Here is a 14,221-nt window from a genome sequence, read left to right as displayed (position 1 = left end):
ACTCACTCATTTTAACCAATTTAGTTGCGCTGGAAAAACTATGTGAAAACACCAGCTGCAACAATGTGTATAACCGTGATCAATGTGAGCAATCCACTCACTCATGTCAGCGCTCAGTCCCTCAAATTAACCCTTACCACAGTAAAAGGAAATTTAAAGACATCCACGCAAGTGGCTAAGAACCAAAAATTGGACTTTTCTCAGTAAAGCTTGGTAAAAGATATATCTGTAAAGAATAAGTCAAGGCAACTGGACTCGCTGTATTTTTCTTGAAGACGTTTCACTGGACATCCGACCAGCTTTCTCAATTCAGAATGACTTGTACACAGAATTCTCTGGGAATAAATATGGTGAATGTCGCTCCAATCCACATAATCTGTTAATGACAACCAGGTGTTTATTGTATTTGCATAATTGGAGTTGGTAAAAGATATCCATCCTTCTAAGACAGGTGAACAAATTAATATGGAATTCAGGAGCTAGACTGTGCAATCCAGGAGCCAGTTTTTTTTTGTAGGAGCCCGCTCCATTGACAACTAGAGAAAAGTTAGGTGCCAGTTAGAATTTTAAGGAGCATTGGCTAACTGGCCCCATGATATTTGTGAAGCCCTGTTCTAGGACATAAGGAGGTATACTGGGGGCCGGCCTATGATGTTTCTATTTGCCAGTGTCCAACTCTTCTGCAGGCAATAGTATAACCCAGCTGTATCTGAAATCCTGTGTCCCTTAATGGGAAGACGAACTATCCTATTTGGCAGCTTTCATATTTTTGTTTTGTTCTTTTATGGGAGGGGGGGAGGAGTTAACAAAAGTGCTCTCTGTATTTTCATGCAAGGTCTCCTTTAACTTGAGATTGCTTTACACTACCACCCCTAATCCAAAGACAGGACGTAAGGGGAAAACTGCAGAATAGGAAAACTGCTTTTAAAACTTAACCTCCCCCCCAAAAAAAATCCAATCCATAGTGTTCCATTTTAGGTCTTTTAAATTCTCTTATGCTATACAATTCTTCTACAGAAACAAAGTATCAGGCCATGTGATCTTTCCAGCATCAAACACCTTGGGAAATAGCATGAACATATGCAATATACCTTTATTCATTTATTTCCTATAATAACAACATAACAGAGCAAAAGGTTGCTGTTTTCCTTGCTAAAGTCCATTTAAATCACAGAAAAGAAGCATGGTCACGTATTGCTTTCATCAGAAGACCATTCAGAAGAAGAGGCCTCTCATTCTCCTTCCAATCCCCTGGCGGTCATACAGAATATTGAATTTGTTGACAAACTGGTTCATGGTGTTGCAGGTCTTGGTGATGGTTCCCAGGTAGGACATCAAGCCCACGTCGTTGCATTGCTGGAAGTAAAGACGAAGACTTAAGCCGGACATACACACAGTGATATTTGCAAGCAATGGTTTGAACAACGTCCGTTGTCAGAGCATTGTATGTGTCCTGTAAAACCTCTGATCATTAAAGCCTTGCATCAGAAGCTCCGTGATCATTAAAGCCTTGTTGAGGAAGCTCCGTGATCATTAAAGCCTTGCAGAGAAAGCTCTGTGATCATTAAAGCCTTGCAGAGAAAGCTCTGTGATCATTAAAGCCTTGCAGAGAAAGCTCTGTGATCATTAAAGCCTTGCAGAGAAAGCTCCAGAGCTGTCCTTGTGCAGTATTCCACAAGATGTCCTCAGTCTTCCAGGCTAAATGACGGCAAACACTGGGCTGCCAGCCTGTGGCTGGAAAGTGAAGGATCAGCAGTGCTGAGCTCATTTCTCTGTTACTCTGCTTTGTCCCCCTGTCAGCATATTCTTTGGACTGATTGGCTAATTGGCTTTCCTACATACAGTGCAGTCAGTAGCAGCTACCTCGTCTAAGGGCCAGTATGCCGCATATGAACATATGAAGCTATTTATTAGCAGAATTTAAAATCTGTATGTAGATATCAAACTTCCCTGAACTTGAGAAGGAACTTGCAGACAGGAGGAGAGAGCAAAGGGATGATGAGCACATCAGTCTGCTGTTGCTCCTTGGCTGCATGATTATAGGCTGAGTCGGGGAGGTGACCTAGCTGTATTACATTCTGATCATGTGATCACTGTTATTAGCAGTCATATTGTTTACGTGATCAGGAGCCCTTCTTACCAATAGGAGCTGTCGGTGACAGCTTGGTCACGGTGCTGGAGGCGCGCGATTGAGTGCGCTCCCAGCACAAAAGACCACCACCCACTGCACTCATATATATGTGTGTCGGTACAGCATAAAGCCCACCACCATGCTGCCACATACATTTGTGTGGCCAGCGCGAAGGGGTTAAACATACAACATGTTCGTGAATGTTCCCGAGTCCGGGGTGCAACTGTGAGGAACACATTAGGGCCCGTTCACACCAGTTGCAGTGCGTTCCGGCCCAATTCTGGCTAGAACGCACTGCCTCGCATTGCGGCCGGCTCACTTTTTAGTGGGGCAGGAGGGGGTGTGGCAGCCATTGAAGTGAATGGCACCGTAGCCATGCCCTCCGGCCGCAATGCGATCGCCTGCACGGGATCGCAAGGCACATTGTGTCTGCGGTCCGGTGCAATCAAAATAGTGCTTGCAGCATTTTGATCGCACCGGACCATTCATTTCATTTCGCCACGCCCCCTACTGCTCCACTAAAAAGTGAGCCGGTCGCAATGCGAGGCAGTGCGTTCTGGCCAGAATCAGGCCGGAACGCATTGCAACTGGTGTGAACGGGCCCTTAAACTGGGTGGTGAATCTGAAATGAACCCTGTGGAGAAATGAGGTCACATAACGTTCAGACTTACATCATAAAAATCTGTCTTGAACTTGTCTGTGCTGAGTACAGGGAGGCAATGACACAAAGCCGAGGCCTCCCGAAGAATCTCGTGATTGAAGGGAACCTCTCCTGAAAAAAGAAGATCAGAGATGTTACAGCTTAACTGCGCCAACCTCATCCAGGCAGCCTCGGGAAGTGTAGCCGGTGTTCTTTCGATAGAACACCGGCTTCCCAGAAAATAAGGAAACCAGGCGGCGGGTCATGATCCGCCACCCAGCTTCTTGATAATTAGGTCACACAGAAATGGTATTGGGGATTACCGAAGAAAACATTTCTACTTGTACTCGATACGGAAAAAACGATATTGGTGCAATCATAAGTATAATAATAAAACATAATCATTTTTCCGTTGGGGGTCACCACAACTTGCCAAATGTTACCAAGGGGTCCCGGCTCTAGAAAGGTTGAGAACTACTGCTCTTTGCCAAACTGGTCAAACCATGTCTTTATGGAGCTGGCTTTGTGGATCGGGACACAGCCATGCTGGGACTGAGAAGGGCCTCTCCCTAATTGCTACCACAAGGTTGGAAGTGCGCAATACTCTAAAATGTCTTCTTGGTATGTTGCAGAATAAACAATACCCTTACCATATAATCTGGAGGGTATGCCCATAGTTCTCACCAAATAGCCGGTGTGATGGTGCAGTGTCATATAGTGTACCTGCCCCTTTCATTACCATCCCATCACCTTTCCCTCTCACCTGTCGAGTTCTCTCCGCTGCCTGTTGCCGTCATTCGAGCCACATGGTCAACGCCGATTCTTTCTGCTTCCTCTGTTGCCAAAGTGTATGGAAGTTCAGCCAAAAGCATGGTGGCCTGAAAGGGACAGATGGGGGGTGTATGAAAAGGGATGATTTAAATAAGACCGCAGTGAGTAGCGCAGATGTTCAAACTTTCAGAATCTTACAAATAAAAGGGCATTGCCAGATGTCTTGTCCTGGAATTCTGTCTATTTGGAGTATATTGTAGATCTGACAACACGTGATATTCCTACAGTACATACTAGCTGCCAAACTACAACATATACTTTTAGATTGTAAGCTCTCACGGGCAGGGCCCTCCTCGTCTTGTGATTCTAATGTCTTCCTTATATTGTGAAGCGCGGCGCAAACTGTTGGCGCTATATAAATCCTGTATAATAATAATAATATAGCTGGAGGTGATCAGGGGCAATTCCACATTATAAAAGGTCATGAAACCTACAGGAATATTCACAAGAAAGACTTGGATGAGAGAGGAATAGCAGGAAGGTCCTCCAGCAGGTCGCTGTAGTCTATGGATATGTACTGTATCCAAGGACTCCATATCTTCTCAAACTGTGTCTGCTACCCAAGATGATGGAGACCTCGTCATTGATTATAACTCCAGTTTCATTTGGTTTCCATTATTTCAAGGTTTTTTTCTAGCACTTGGCTAGAACTATTCTTGGGGCCAGGAAGACCGAGGAGATGGTACATCTGAAATGTTTAGGAACCCCATTCATTTGTTTTGTGAACAGTGCTTTCATTTAGGATTTCTGTACTGATCATCCTGCGTTCTATCGAAAGTTCCAACCTGTTGACCTCTCCAACTGGTGACGTCACATCCGGCGACAGCCAGTAGGAGATTTACAGCAGATGGTGCTAGTGCGCATGCCCAGGAAATCCTTGTCCAACTGTCTATTGCCAAAGCACCTGCGCTGCTATCCACTTGTATAACATACTACGGTTATATGTGTCTTAGGTTATAGAAGCCAATGAGCCGCGCAGGCGCAGTGGCTATTGCCTCATCGGATTCTATAACCTAGTCAAAGGTTATATTATGTTACAGCGCCCATGCCCACGCGATTCTTTCTACAACCACAGTTGCCACTGCGCATGCGCGCCTTCTATAACCTAGGACAAATATAAGTGTGTACTAGGTTATAGAATCCGATGAGCCGCACAGTGGCAACAGTTCGAGAAGGATTTTCTGCCCATGCGCACTAGCTCCATCTGCTGTACATCTCCTACTGGCAGTCACCGGATGTGATGTGCCCAGTCGGAGAGGTCGACCAGTCGGAGCTTTCGATAGAACACCAGTATAACACTTCCTATCCTAGGGTGACAACATTCACTTACAGTACTGTATCTATAGAAGAGCAGTGCAGTCACCCAAGGTGACTCTATAGCTTTGGGCTGCAAGCACCTTGTGGGACAGCTGATAACATGGAGATTTTTGACTTGCCGCCCCCATTTGGCAACACTGTGATGTGGGAGGAAGGGAAGTATGTCACTTGAGCCCCCATATCTGGAAGTATTTGGTACCAATCTTCACGCCCAGCTGCGAAACGTAAGGTATGCGCTGCTGGGAAGGGGTGACGTTATGTACATGAGCAGAGCACAGCTTTACTTCAGAATACAAAATTGAGCTTATAAAGCAGAGCTGGGCACAATGCTGTAGACCTTGACAGTCGCAGCAGCCAATAAAGAGACAGGAAGACATTTTAAGTTTAAAATACAGAAGGCAATAGTTTAGGTGACACTGTCACTTTGCCAGATCAGCACAGTAGTGACATCAAATCTCACTCCAGATCTCCTCAGGACTAGAAGTCAGATGCAGCAGTGCCTTAGATCTCATACTGCAGATATACAGCCATCAGGCTTCAGAGCAGGAGTGCCTAGGCACCCTCACATAGTAGGAAGTTCAGGGCTAAGGTAAACCTTTCAGGGTACAGCTTAGACACAATTAACACTCCTAGATTCCCTAGAACACAACAAATCTTCACTTTACAGGGATATAACATGGGGAGAGGTGTAAGTATTGCAAAGCTGTACCGCGTATGCACTTGGCATTCTGAGTATCAGGCAATGAAGCAACTGGACTCACCTCTCCATTCACAATATCGATCACTGACTCGTAAACACTGACCGGAAGCTGTGAGAGAAGAGAACGTATTAAAGATAAGACGTAACAATCCAGTAGAACAGAAGCGGCGTACGGCTGCATGGGGAAGCTTACATCTGTGTGCTTGGTCATTGGGTTCAACTTCAGGAAGAGCGGGGACTCGATAATCTCACAAACCTGGAGAGGAAACAACATTGATTTATTATGGCGTTCTCATGATTCAGACTTAGAGAACTATGGGGTTAAGGCTTTTCCCCATAGTTCTCCTTAGGGTAACAGGAGGACACAAACTAGCGTCCTCCCGTCACCCTAGGCTCAGTATACTGCGAGCTGTAGCTTGCGGTATACTGAGACGCCGCAGCTGAAGCGGATCCCGACAATTATGCCGGGATCCGCCCAGCTGTGTGACTGACAGCTGGCTCTGCCTATCTAGAGGCAGAGCCAGCTGGACCCGCCCCCTCCCCCGTCCGTTCCGCCAGTCAGCGCTGGAGGATCGGAGTGGGGAGAGGGGAATCCAGCCCCTCCACAGGATCGAGAGGTGAGCGAACGCCGGTATGTGTTTGCTCACCTCCCGATCTACTGAGCCGACCTGTGACAGTCTCATTGTCACAGGTCGGCTAGAACTATGAGGATGAGTGAAAAGCACTCACCTCATAGTTCTCCTTTAACACAAGAAGGCGGACTGACAAACAGTCTTATAGCAGAGATAGAGCAACAACAACAAAAACTACTCACAGGTATTTAAACCCAGAGATTTAGCAAATACATGACAACTGTTCTACCTGGCAGAGGATTTATAATTCTGTCCAGCCAGTAATCCAAACACTGCCAGACACAACGGCCTCATCCTGGAACTCTCTGCAGCTCAGCAATACAGTCTGGTCCAGCACCCGCTCTAGCACAAGATTCCACAACAAAGGAGCAGCAGCCGAGGTCAAGCCTGTGCTCTCCTCTCCTGTAAGTATCTGCCCTGTGCAAGACAGAGAACTGTGCAAGGCAAGGCCTCGAATGCTTGGTGCCATGGAGGAAACTCTGGATTTTCCCATCCATCCAAAGCTTCCCCCATCCCAACAAGCATTCCAGGCCTTGCACAGTTCTCTCCAGAGTATGTGAACACAGACAAGGAGGGGGGAATTCATAAATACTGGAGCAGTTGTCCATGGCAACAAATCTGGTTCATTTTTCAAGCCAAACTAAACAAACTGAAAAAAGGAACCGATTGGTTGCTATGGGCAACTGCTCCAGTTTTTTTAAGAAATCCCCCCAGTGTTTCTTCATAGGGAAGAATGCGGCTTTTGGTAGGATACCGATGGCAACCCCTCGACGTCACAGCTGACTAATCAGCCTGGATGACGTTTTTCTTTTCTTGCTGGATTTATCCACATAGCTACTACGTAGATGTCTTCCGTTGCTACTGAGCGAGTCTGGGCTCCTGGTGTGTCCCTGCACCTTTAAGGAGCAATGGGCTACCTCCAAGGCAGATCTGCTATCAATGTATTCATTGCTATATAAATCTCCCACAATGGGAGCTCGGTCAGACTACAGTTAGGGGCCACATTTTGCGTAGGAGCCCTAAGGTGGCTTTACATAGATTTATGAAAACCTGTTTTTAAAAGTAATTTGTTGAAACCGTTTAGAATTTTGGGGGCCTATTTATGAACCATTCGCACAGCAAACGGCTCTGCAAACGAGAGTCATAGTGCATTATGGTCACTGGATGGGGCCGAGGACCATAGGGATTCTCTATTCCCATTGGCTGCATCTAGTGGCTATAATGAGCTGTGGATATCTTTGGCAGAGCTGTTCGCTGTGTGATTGGTTTATAAATAAACCCCCTTTGTGTTGTATTGTATATTATCACTATTTCCTGATCAAAGTGTTCCTGTGTGACTGCTATAGGAACACAGACTGTAATATCCTTGGAGAGAAGTTGGCATGTCAAACCCAATTTTTAATAACCATCTAAAGCCTTGGGTCTCAACTGGTGGGTCGTGACCCAAAAGTGGGTCGCGACCCCATGTTCATTGGGTCACTGCATCCCTTCCACTTTTCTAGGCGAGAGGCTCCTCAGCCTCCCCCTAGCGCAGCACTGTCAGTTCTTACAATGAGCAGCCATTCAACATATGCTGCCCAGCGCAAGTGTTGACTTGAGGTGGGGTGGGCTGGGGGTATGGCCGCCAAGGAGTTACCTCCATAGGTGCATTCCCTATAGCCCCCTTGCATGTCCTGTGGAGGTGCCTGGACTGGAGTGAGATCACAATCTGGCTCCCGGCACCTCTACAGGTACACATTTGAGCTCCACAAGCAATGCACATATGGACGGAGCTCCATCACAGCACAGCAGCCCACGTTGCCTTGCGTTCCATTGCAGTGCGACTTGGGTCACGACTTAATGACCGATGACAAATGTGGGTCCTGAGGTTACACAAGTTGAGAAGCACTGATCTAAAGTAACCTTTACCTGTTTGTGAATGTGAATGTCAGACGGTTCTGGGGGTCCTCCGGTTGTGTACCAGCCCAGGAACTCCATGTCTTTAAACACTTGTTTAACTAAACACATATATAAAAAAAAAAAAAAAGTCAGGAAAGGAGAATTAGTTGGATCAGATGGACTACAAATGTATTACAGCGACCATATGGATCCTGAAACAGCTGCTGAGCAGAGCGAGTAGGAACACAGGGGGTCACCCACTCGTCGCATTGGCCGTTCAGCGCGTTCTCTAATTAGACGAGGGGCAGTGAAGTCACAGCAATGTACTTCTCTTATGACAGACATTTAAAGCAGGGCAGGCAGAGATACATTCTGCTGGATGTCCTTCAGTCTTACACGGTTGTACCGGCTCCTCTCCTGGACTGAAACTGCTTCCTCTGGTTTTACTGCACACTGCCAGCTTCTCACTTTACAGGGCCAACTGATCGGAAGCCGATTAATCGATTATTGAAAAAGTTGACAACTTTTTCAATAATCGATTATGTCGATTAGTTGTTACAGCCCTACTTCCCTCCCCAGCCTGACTGTCCTAGGCCGGTCCCTTTCATTCATTGAATTTCAGTTTTTATAGTCATGGAGGCTCAGCGTTACATGTGGGCGTTACCTAGGGTGGACTTATGCAAATGCAGCCTGCCTAGGAACACCCACTCCTCCAAACTGACACCCACCAACCAAGGCATTGTGATATTTGCATGACTCCTCCCAAGAGGCAGCCCACTGCTTCAATTATGGCTGAGGGCTCTTGAGAGGAGTACTGAGGAGTACGTTATGCAATGCAGGCAGATCATGGCTGGTGGGAGGGACCGGCAGGGTGCTATACATAACTTCCTGAAAACATCACAGCGCCCTGCTGGTCCCTCCCACCAGCTAGGATTATGATCTGCTTGCATTTCACAGAGACCAAAAGATGACATCACTGGGTATAAAACAAGGTCATGAAAATGGTAAGGTTTTATTTAATGTTATAGTTTAAGGTATTTCTAATAAAAATATTTAAGGTTTTATTTCATTAGAATATTGACGAGGAAGGGGGGGGGGGACCAGGAAAGGCAAAATATAAGCAGATCAAACTTCATCTTTAAGCAACTAAGAGTTGTCTATACTCACACTGCTCCTCCTTAGTATAATAATATTCCTTGTTGATGATGATCTTGTCCTCGACATTCTGAGACAGGAGCTCGAACGAGTTCATTACCTCTATATTTCTTCCCTCTTGCTTCCCAATGAGAGCGCCGATCACTGCAAAGGAGATAAAAAGACCCTGAGTGAGAAGGAGCTGACACACGGGGACAGGTAACAATAAAGAGTCAGAGATAGAGACACCGAGTAAGAAGGAGCTCACATAGGGACAGGTAACAATAAAGAGTCAGAGCTAGAGACGCCGAGTAAGAAGGAGCTGACACACGGGGACACAGGTAACAATAAAGAGTCAGAGATAGAGACACCGAGTAAGAAGGAGCTGACACACGGGGACACAGGTAACAATAAAGAGTCAGAGATAGAGACGCCGAGTAAGAAGGAGCTCACATAGGGACAGGTAACAATAAAGAGTCAGAGATAGAGACGCCGAGTAAGAAGGAGCTGACACACGGGGACACAGGTAACAATAAAGAGTCAGAGATAGAGACACCGAGTAAGAAGGAGCTGACACACGGGGACACAGGTAACAATAAAGAGTCAGAGATAGGTAAGCAAAGACAATGGGATATTCTGAATACAAACTGGACGGGGTGAATATCCCACTGCATTGTCCTATCTCTTGTTGTCACCAGCAGAGAGGCTTCCCTACCAGAATTCCTGGTTAGTACCCCGTACCGAGGAGTCTTGTATCTCCAGAATGTAAAATAATAGGAGATTCTCAGGGACTCCCGTATAATAGAAGACAGATGGAGGTCAAACTGTGAATTCAGGTGTAGGGATCTCACCATTGTTGTCACCAAGAGATGTACAATATCAGCGGAATCTTACTAGGACCCCCTTTGCATCAAAGCCGCCCTCTTCCACATCAGAGCAGAGCCGCCCTCTTCCACATCAGAGCAGAGCCGCCCTCTTCCACATCAGAGCAAAGCCGCCCTCTTCCACATCAGAGCAGAGCCGCCCTCTTCCACATCAGAGCCGCCCTCTTCCACATCAGAGCAGAGCCGCCCTCTTCCACATCAGAGCAGAGCCGCCCTCTTCCACATCAGAGCAGAGCCGCCCTCTTCCACATCAGAGCAGCCCTCTTCCACATCAGAGCAGAGCCGCCCTCTTCCACATCAGAGCCGCCCTCTTCCACATCAGAGCAGAGCCGCCCTCTTCCACATCAGAGCCGCCCTCTTCCACATCAGAAGCTGCAGCTGGGACAGTAGGGCAGAGGCAGTAGGTGGGGCAGGTCTGGATGGAGGCAAACTGATGTCCTTTTCTGAATGGATTCTATCCTCCCTGGATCAGTGCCATGCATTTTAATGGTGCTGGTGGCTGACCTGCCTGCTCCATGCAAACGCATGACTCTGTTCAAAAATTTCAAGGGACCCCTGTGGAAGTCAGAAGGCCCCCTAGTTGAGCAAGGATGTATACTACATGAAGGTTGGTAAATCTAAAGCTGGCTATACACTGCCATTGCCTTTCATTGTTCGGCTGAGAACTTTCCCGCCCTGGCTTCTTGGATTTTCACATTGAAGGAAGTCAGGCGGAAGGCTGCTGACTGGGCCACATACAGAGCGAGTTTTGGGCTGATTCATCAAGAACCATCCGAAATTCGCTCTGTGTATGGCCCGCTTAAAGAAGGTTCTACAATCAGATTGTGAGGCAACATTTAAGGCACATAGTATGGAAGGCTCCTGAGATTCAGCCTCACAGGTGGAATCAGTGTCTTACCTTGCACCGGGCGACCTTCTTGCGATCTTATTCGTATCCAGTGATCGGAAATATTTAGAATGACTAGCGGGTGTAAGGCTACAGCCACGCTGCCCGTGACTCCCTGCGCCATCACCGTGGGGAGCACTGCAAAGAAACACACACTGTTACAGGACACAGCACGTAGAAGCAGCGTACATCCAGCCAACGTACATCTTGTATACATCAGGAGGCTCCATAGAAGCTAAGTCTTTACATAAGCTTTAGGAGGGGGAAAATGGTAGACGATCATTTTAAGGGGCTGTAGGAAGTAAACAATGAACTACAAGTGTGGTGACGTCACCGCCCTGCTGCCGGCGTGGTCTGTGTGTCCCTGTGCCATGTGGCAGATGGGACTTGTAGTTTTCCTATTCCCAGATCCGTGTGAAAAAATTAAGCAGCTACGCAGGATGAGCAGCACACAACTGAGCTAAATTCAAAAAGCTACAAGGCGATCCGGGTAAGTGGAGGGGCTGGTTCCAGGGAAGAGGGATGCCACCATGCTTCGTGTTACACCATAAATATAGGTATTAAATAAAACATGGTCTCAAAGGTGGACTAAGCCTTCAGACCCTGACGAAGGGGGAATCGTATACCCCTGAAACGTGCTGGTTTGCTTTCTTTGGACATATGTGATTAAATAAATAGACTTGGACTGATAAACCTTTGGTGCAGTGCTCCTGTTCTCTCTACTCTTTCCAATGTGTGTGTATATATATATCATTTTTATTTTTTTCTTAAGTCAGCGCCTACTACAGCTGGAAGATCATTTGCCACCGGAGACCCAACCACTCAGGAAGCAGAGCCTGGAAATAAAAGCAGGGAAAGGGTGTGAGGACACCGGGCGCCACACAGCGGCCATACTTGCAGAGCAAAGGAGCTGTGGGACCGCCATTAAAGTGGTATTACACCCTCACAGCAATATTTCATTTTCCCTCTCAGGTCCACCAAAGTGTAACTATATAGTATTTTATCTCGAAGGATCCCAAAGAACTCACTTTTCCATCTTTTATAAACTGTTTGCTCGATTCTCCTCAGCGTCCAGTCAGAGAGCGGGCGCAGTTTACATCATTGAAATATCACGTTCGGGGCCTACAAGTCCCATGATTCCTTGCAGCTTTTAGATGTACATGAATATTCCTAATTCAGAACACTAACCCCCGCTATATACAAGTTTTTCTTTTAAGCACATATGTGCCCGTCTGTCATTTGAAGCCTTTATGGTAGTAAGGGGAGTGGCTTGGGGCGGAGGCTTCCATGCTGCCAGTGCTCATGGATCCTTGGCATGACAGGAAGTAGTCTTGGCTGGGTGTTTGCACACAAGTGTGGCTACATAATGACCATATTTGGTCAATGATGTCCCCCCTCTGTTGTTTACATTCAGTGAGGTTGCCCGGCTGGCAGCTGAATGGGGCAGATAATGTATTACTGGTTGCTAGGATGCTGTCAGCTGCACAGCATCCTAGCAACCAAGGGCGCCGTGCCACTCTGATGCTGAACATGCACCGAGGGTCTCCAAGTGACACATTAATGTTCCTGTTTCCAACATGTGGAGGCATGACAACTCGAAAGAGTATTTAGGACATTCATAACCTTTTATTATTAGACACAGTGCATGCACAGCTCATCAGTAATAACCTTTCTTTTGAAGAGCACAAAGCAGGCCCACTCCTGCCCAGACCAGCTCAGCACAGGGGTGACAGTTCAGTATTTCAGTATCTATGGCTTCCCCACTATTGTCAGCCTGAACACCGCAGCCAGCACACTTCTTCCTCCAATTCATAACACTGAGTGACGTCACGGCAATCCCTCCACTGACTGACAGCACCATCAGCCAACCAAAGTGCGGCGTTCAGGTCCCACCCACCCATCTGACCCAGATCGGGAGGCTCGGTCAGGCGGGCGGCCATGACTACTAACGTGCTTTACACCCCGCAGCGTTGTTCTCCCCGGCACTCCGCAACGGAATCCCCTCCCTTCCACGGAGCTCAGGCAGTAGCACGTACACTCACCCGCCCCGTCCACCTCCATCCCGCCGCCGTTCGGAGCTGTAGCCGCAGCCGCCGCCATCTTGCTCCTCCCGGCTGGCAGCTGTGTCACTGCGGCTGCGAGGAACAAGAGCTCGGGTCTGCGCAGGCGCGGCTGCGGTGGCTTCTGCGCAGGCGCTGATCTTTTCTTGGGTGGAGTGTCCTCTAGGAGCGCTGCTGTACAGTCTTCTTGGGGCGCTGTGGTGCAGTCTATAGTCTGCCGCTAGGGGCGCTGCTCTATTTCTTCTAGGGCGCTGCGGTGCAGTCTTTAGTCTGCCGCTGGGGGCGCTGCTGTATAGTCTCGTTGCCTTACAAAGCGTTATTTTCCGCGTTTATTGCAAAAACAACGATCGTTATGAAAAATTAACGATCCTTATTGCTTAGTGAGTTGATCCTGAGTCGTACAATATTTCAGATCTTCTGCTGGTGCAGACTTTTTGCATCTCCTTTTATATCTTCTTCTTTGGTTACTAAATTGGGATACATTTTATTATTTCTGCGTATTATTGAAATGTAACCTGCGGGGTTCATTCACATCAGGCGCATTGAGCTGCGTTGTTCAGCATAGGCTGACGCAGGCTCAAAGCATGAACGCAGAAAACAATTGTTCTCTATGTGCCCTGTTCTCACCATATAGGTGCGTTGCGTAAAAATTCAGTGTCTGCATTTAAATGCAACGCAATACCTAGGGTTGCCACCTTTTTTTCCATCGAAACCCGAACACTCTAGCGACACACGGAAATTTTCTTGGAAGAATGAGTTGCTGCTTTTTCATATGTAAATAGTGCCACCCCTTCATATGTAAATATCACAGTTGAAACTATTTTCAGTGGGGGGCCAGTAGCCCCTATCTTCATTTTGGTTTCTCCTGTGTGCCTGACATCTTGTGTCCGGGTTTCTGCTGCCATGAAACCCGAACACAGCATTCAAAACCCGAACTGTCCGGGTGAATCCTGGACAGGTGGCAACCCTAGCACAACCATGCATCGCCGCGCCCTGTTGTGCATAGCGTTGAATTCTTTACACTTTTTTTCAACAGTTAAAAAAAAAAAATCACATTGCAGCACAACGCACACCAGCACACGCATGCTATGTGCACCATAATGCGCACCGAATGCTGAGAACGGGCCC

General features: G+C 47.3%; 1 protein-coding gene across 1 annotated transcript; it reads right to left on the bottom strand.

Moving 5' to 3' along the window:
- Positions 1-1,097: 1,097 nt before the first annotated feature.
- On the bottom strand, positions 1,098-13,223 carry COPS6 (COP9 signalosome subunit 6). Its single transcript, XM_018564806.1, has 10 exons — positions 13,076-13,223; positions 11,046-11,171; positions 9,297-9,428; positions 8,160-8,248; positions 5,813-5,875; positions 5,681-5,728; positions 3,535-3,649; positions 3,422-3,429; positions 2,803-2,961; positions 1,098-1,356 (listed from the first exon to the last, which is right to left on the bottom strand). Exons 1-10 carry the CDS (start codon positions 13,131-13,133, stop codon positions 1,216-1,218), a joined length of 939 nt encoding a protein of 312 aa, XP_018420308.1. The 5' UTR covers positions 13,134-13,223; the 3' UTR covers positions 1,098-1,215.
- Positions 13,224-14,221: the final 998 nt, after the last annotated feature.

The sequence above is a fragment of the Nanorana parkeri genome, unplaced genomic scaffold (assembly GCF_000935625.1).
Source record: "Nanorana parkeri isolate BGI_ZX_2015 unplaced genomic scaffold, ASM93562v1 scaffold784, whole genome shotgun sequence".
Taxonomy (NCBI): Eukaryota; Metazoa; Chordata; class Amphibia; order Anura; family Dicroglossidae; genus Nanorana; species Nanorana parkeri.
The sequence above is the reverse complement of the archived record's forward strand: the minus strand, read 5'-3'. Positions and strand labels throughout refer to the sequence as shown.

Excerpts from the sequence above, each read along its gene's own strand:
- COPS6 (XM_018564806.1), bottom strand. The coding sequence starts at position 13,133 with ATGGCGGCGGCTGCGGCTACAGCTCCGAACGGCGGCGGGATGGAGGTG. Across the intron at positions 3,650-5,680 it reads TCGATATTGTGAATGGAGAG|GCCACCATGCTTTTGGCTGA; the intron begins GTGAGTCCAGTT and ends TGTCCCTTTCAG. Across the intron at positions 1,357-2,802 it reads TCAAGACAGATTTTTATGAT|CAATGCAACGACGTGGGCTT; the intron begins GTAAGTCTGAAC and ends CTTTACTTCCAG.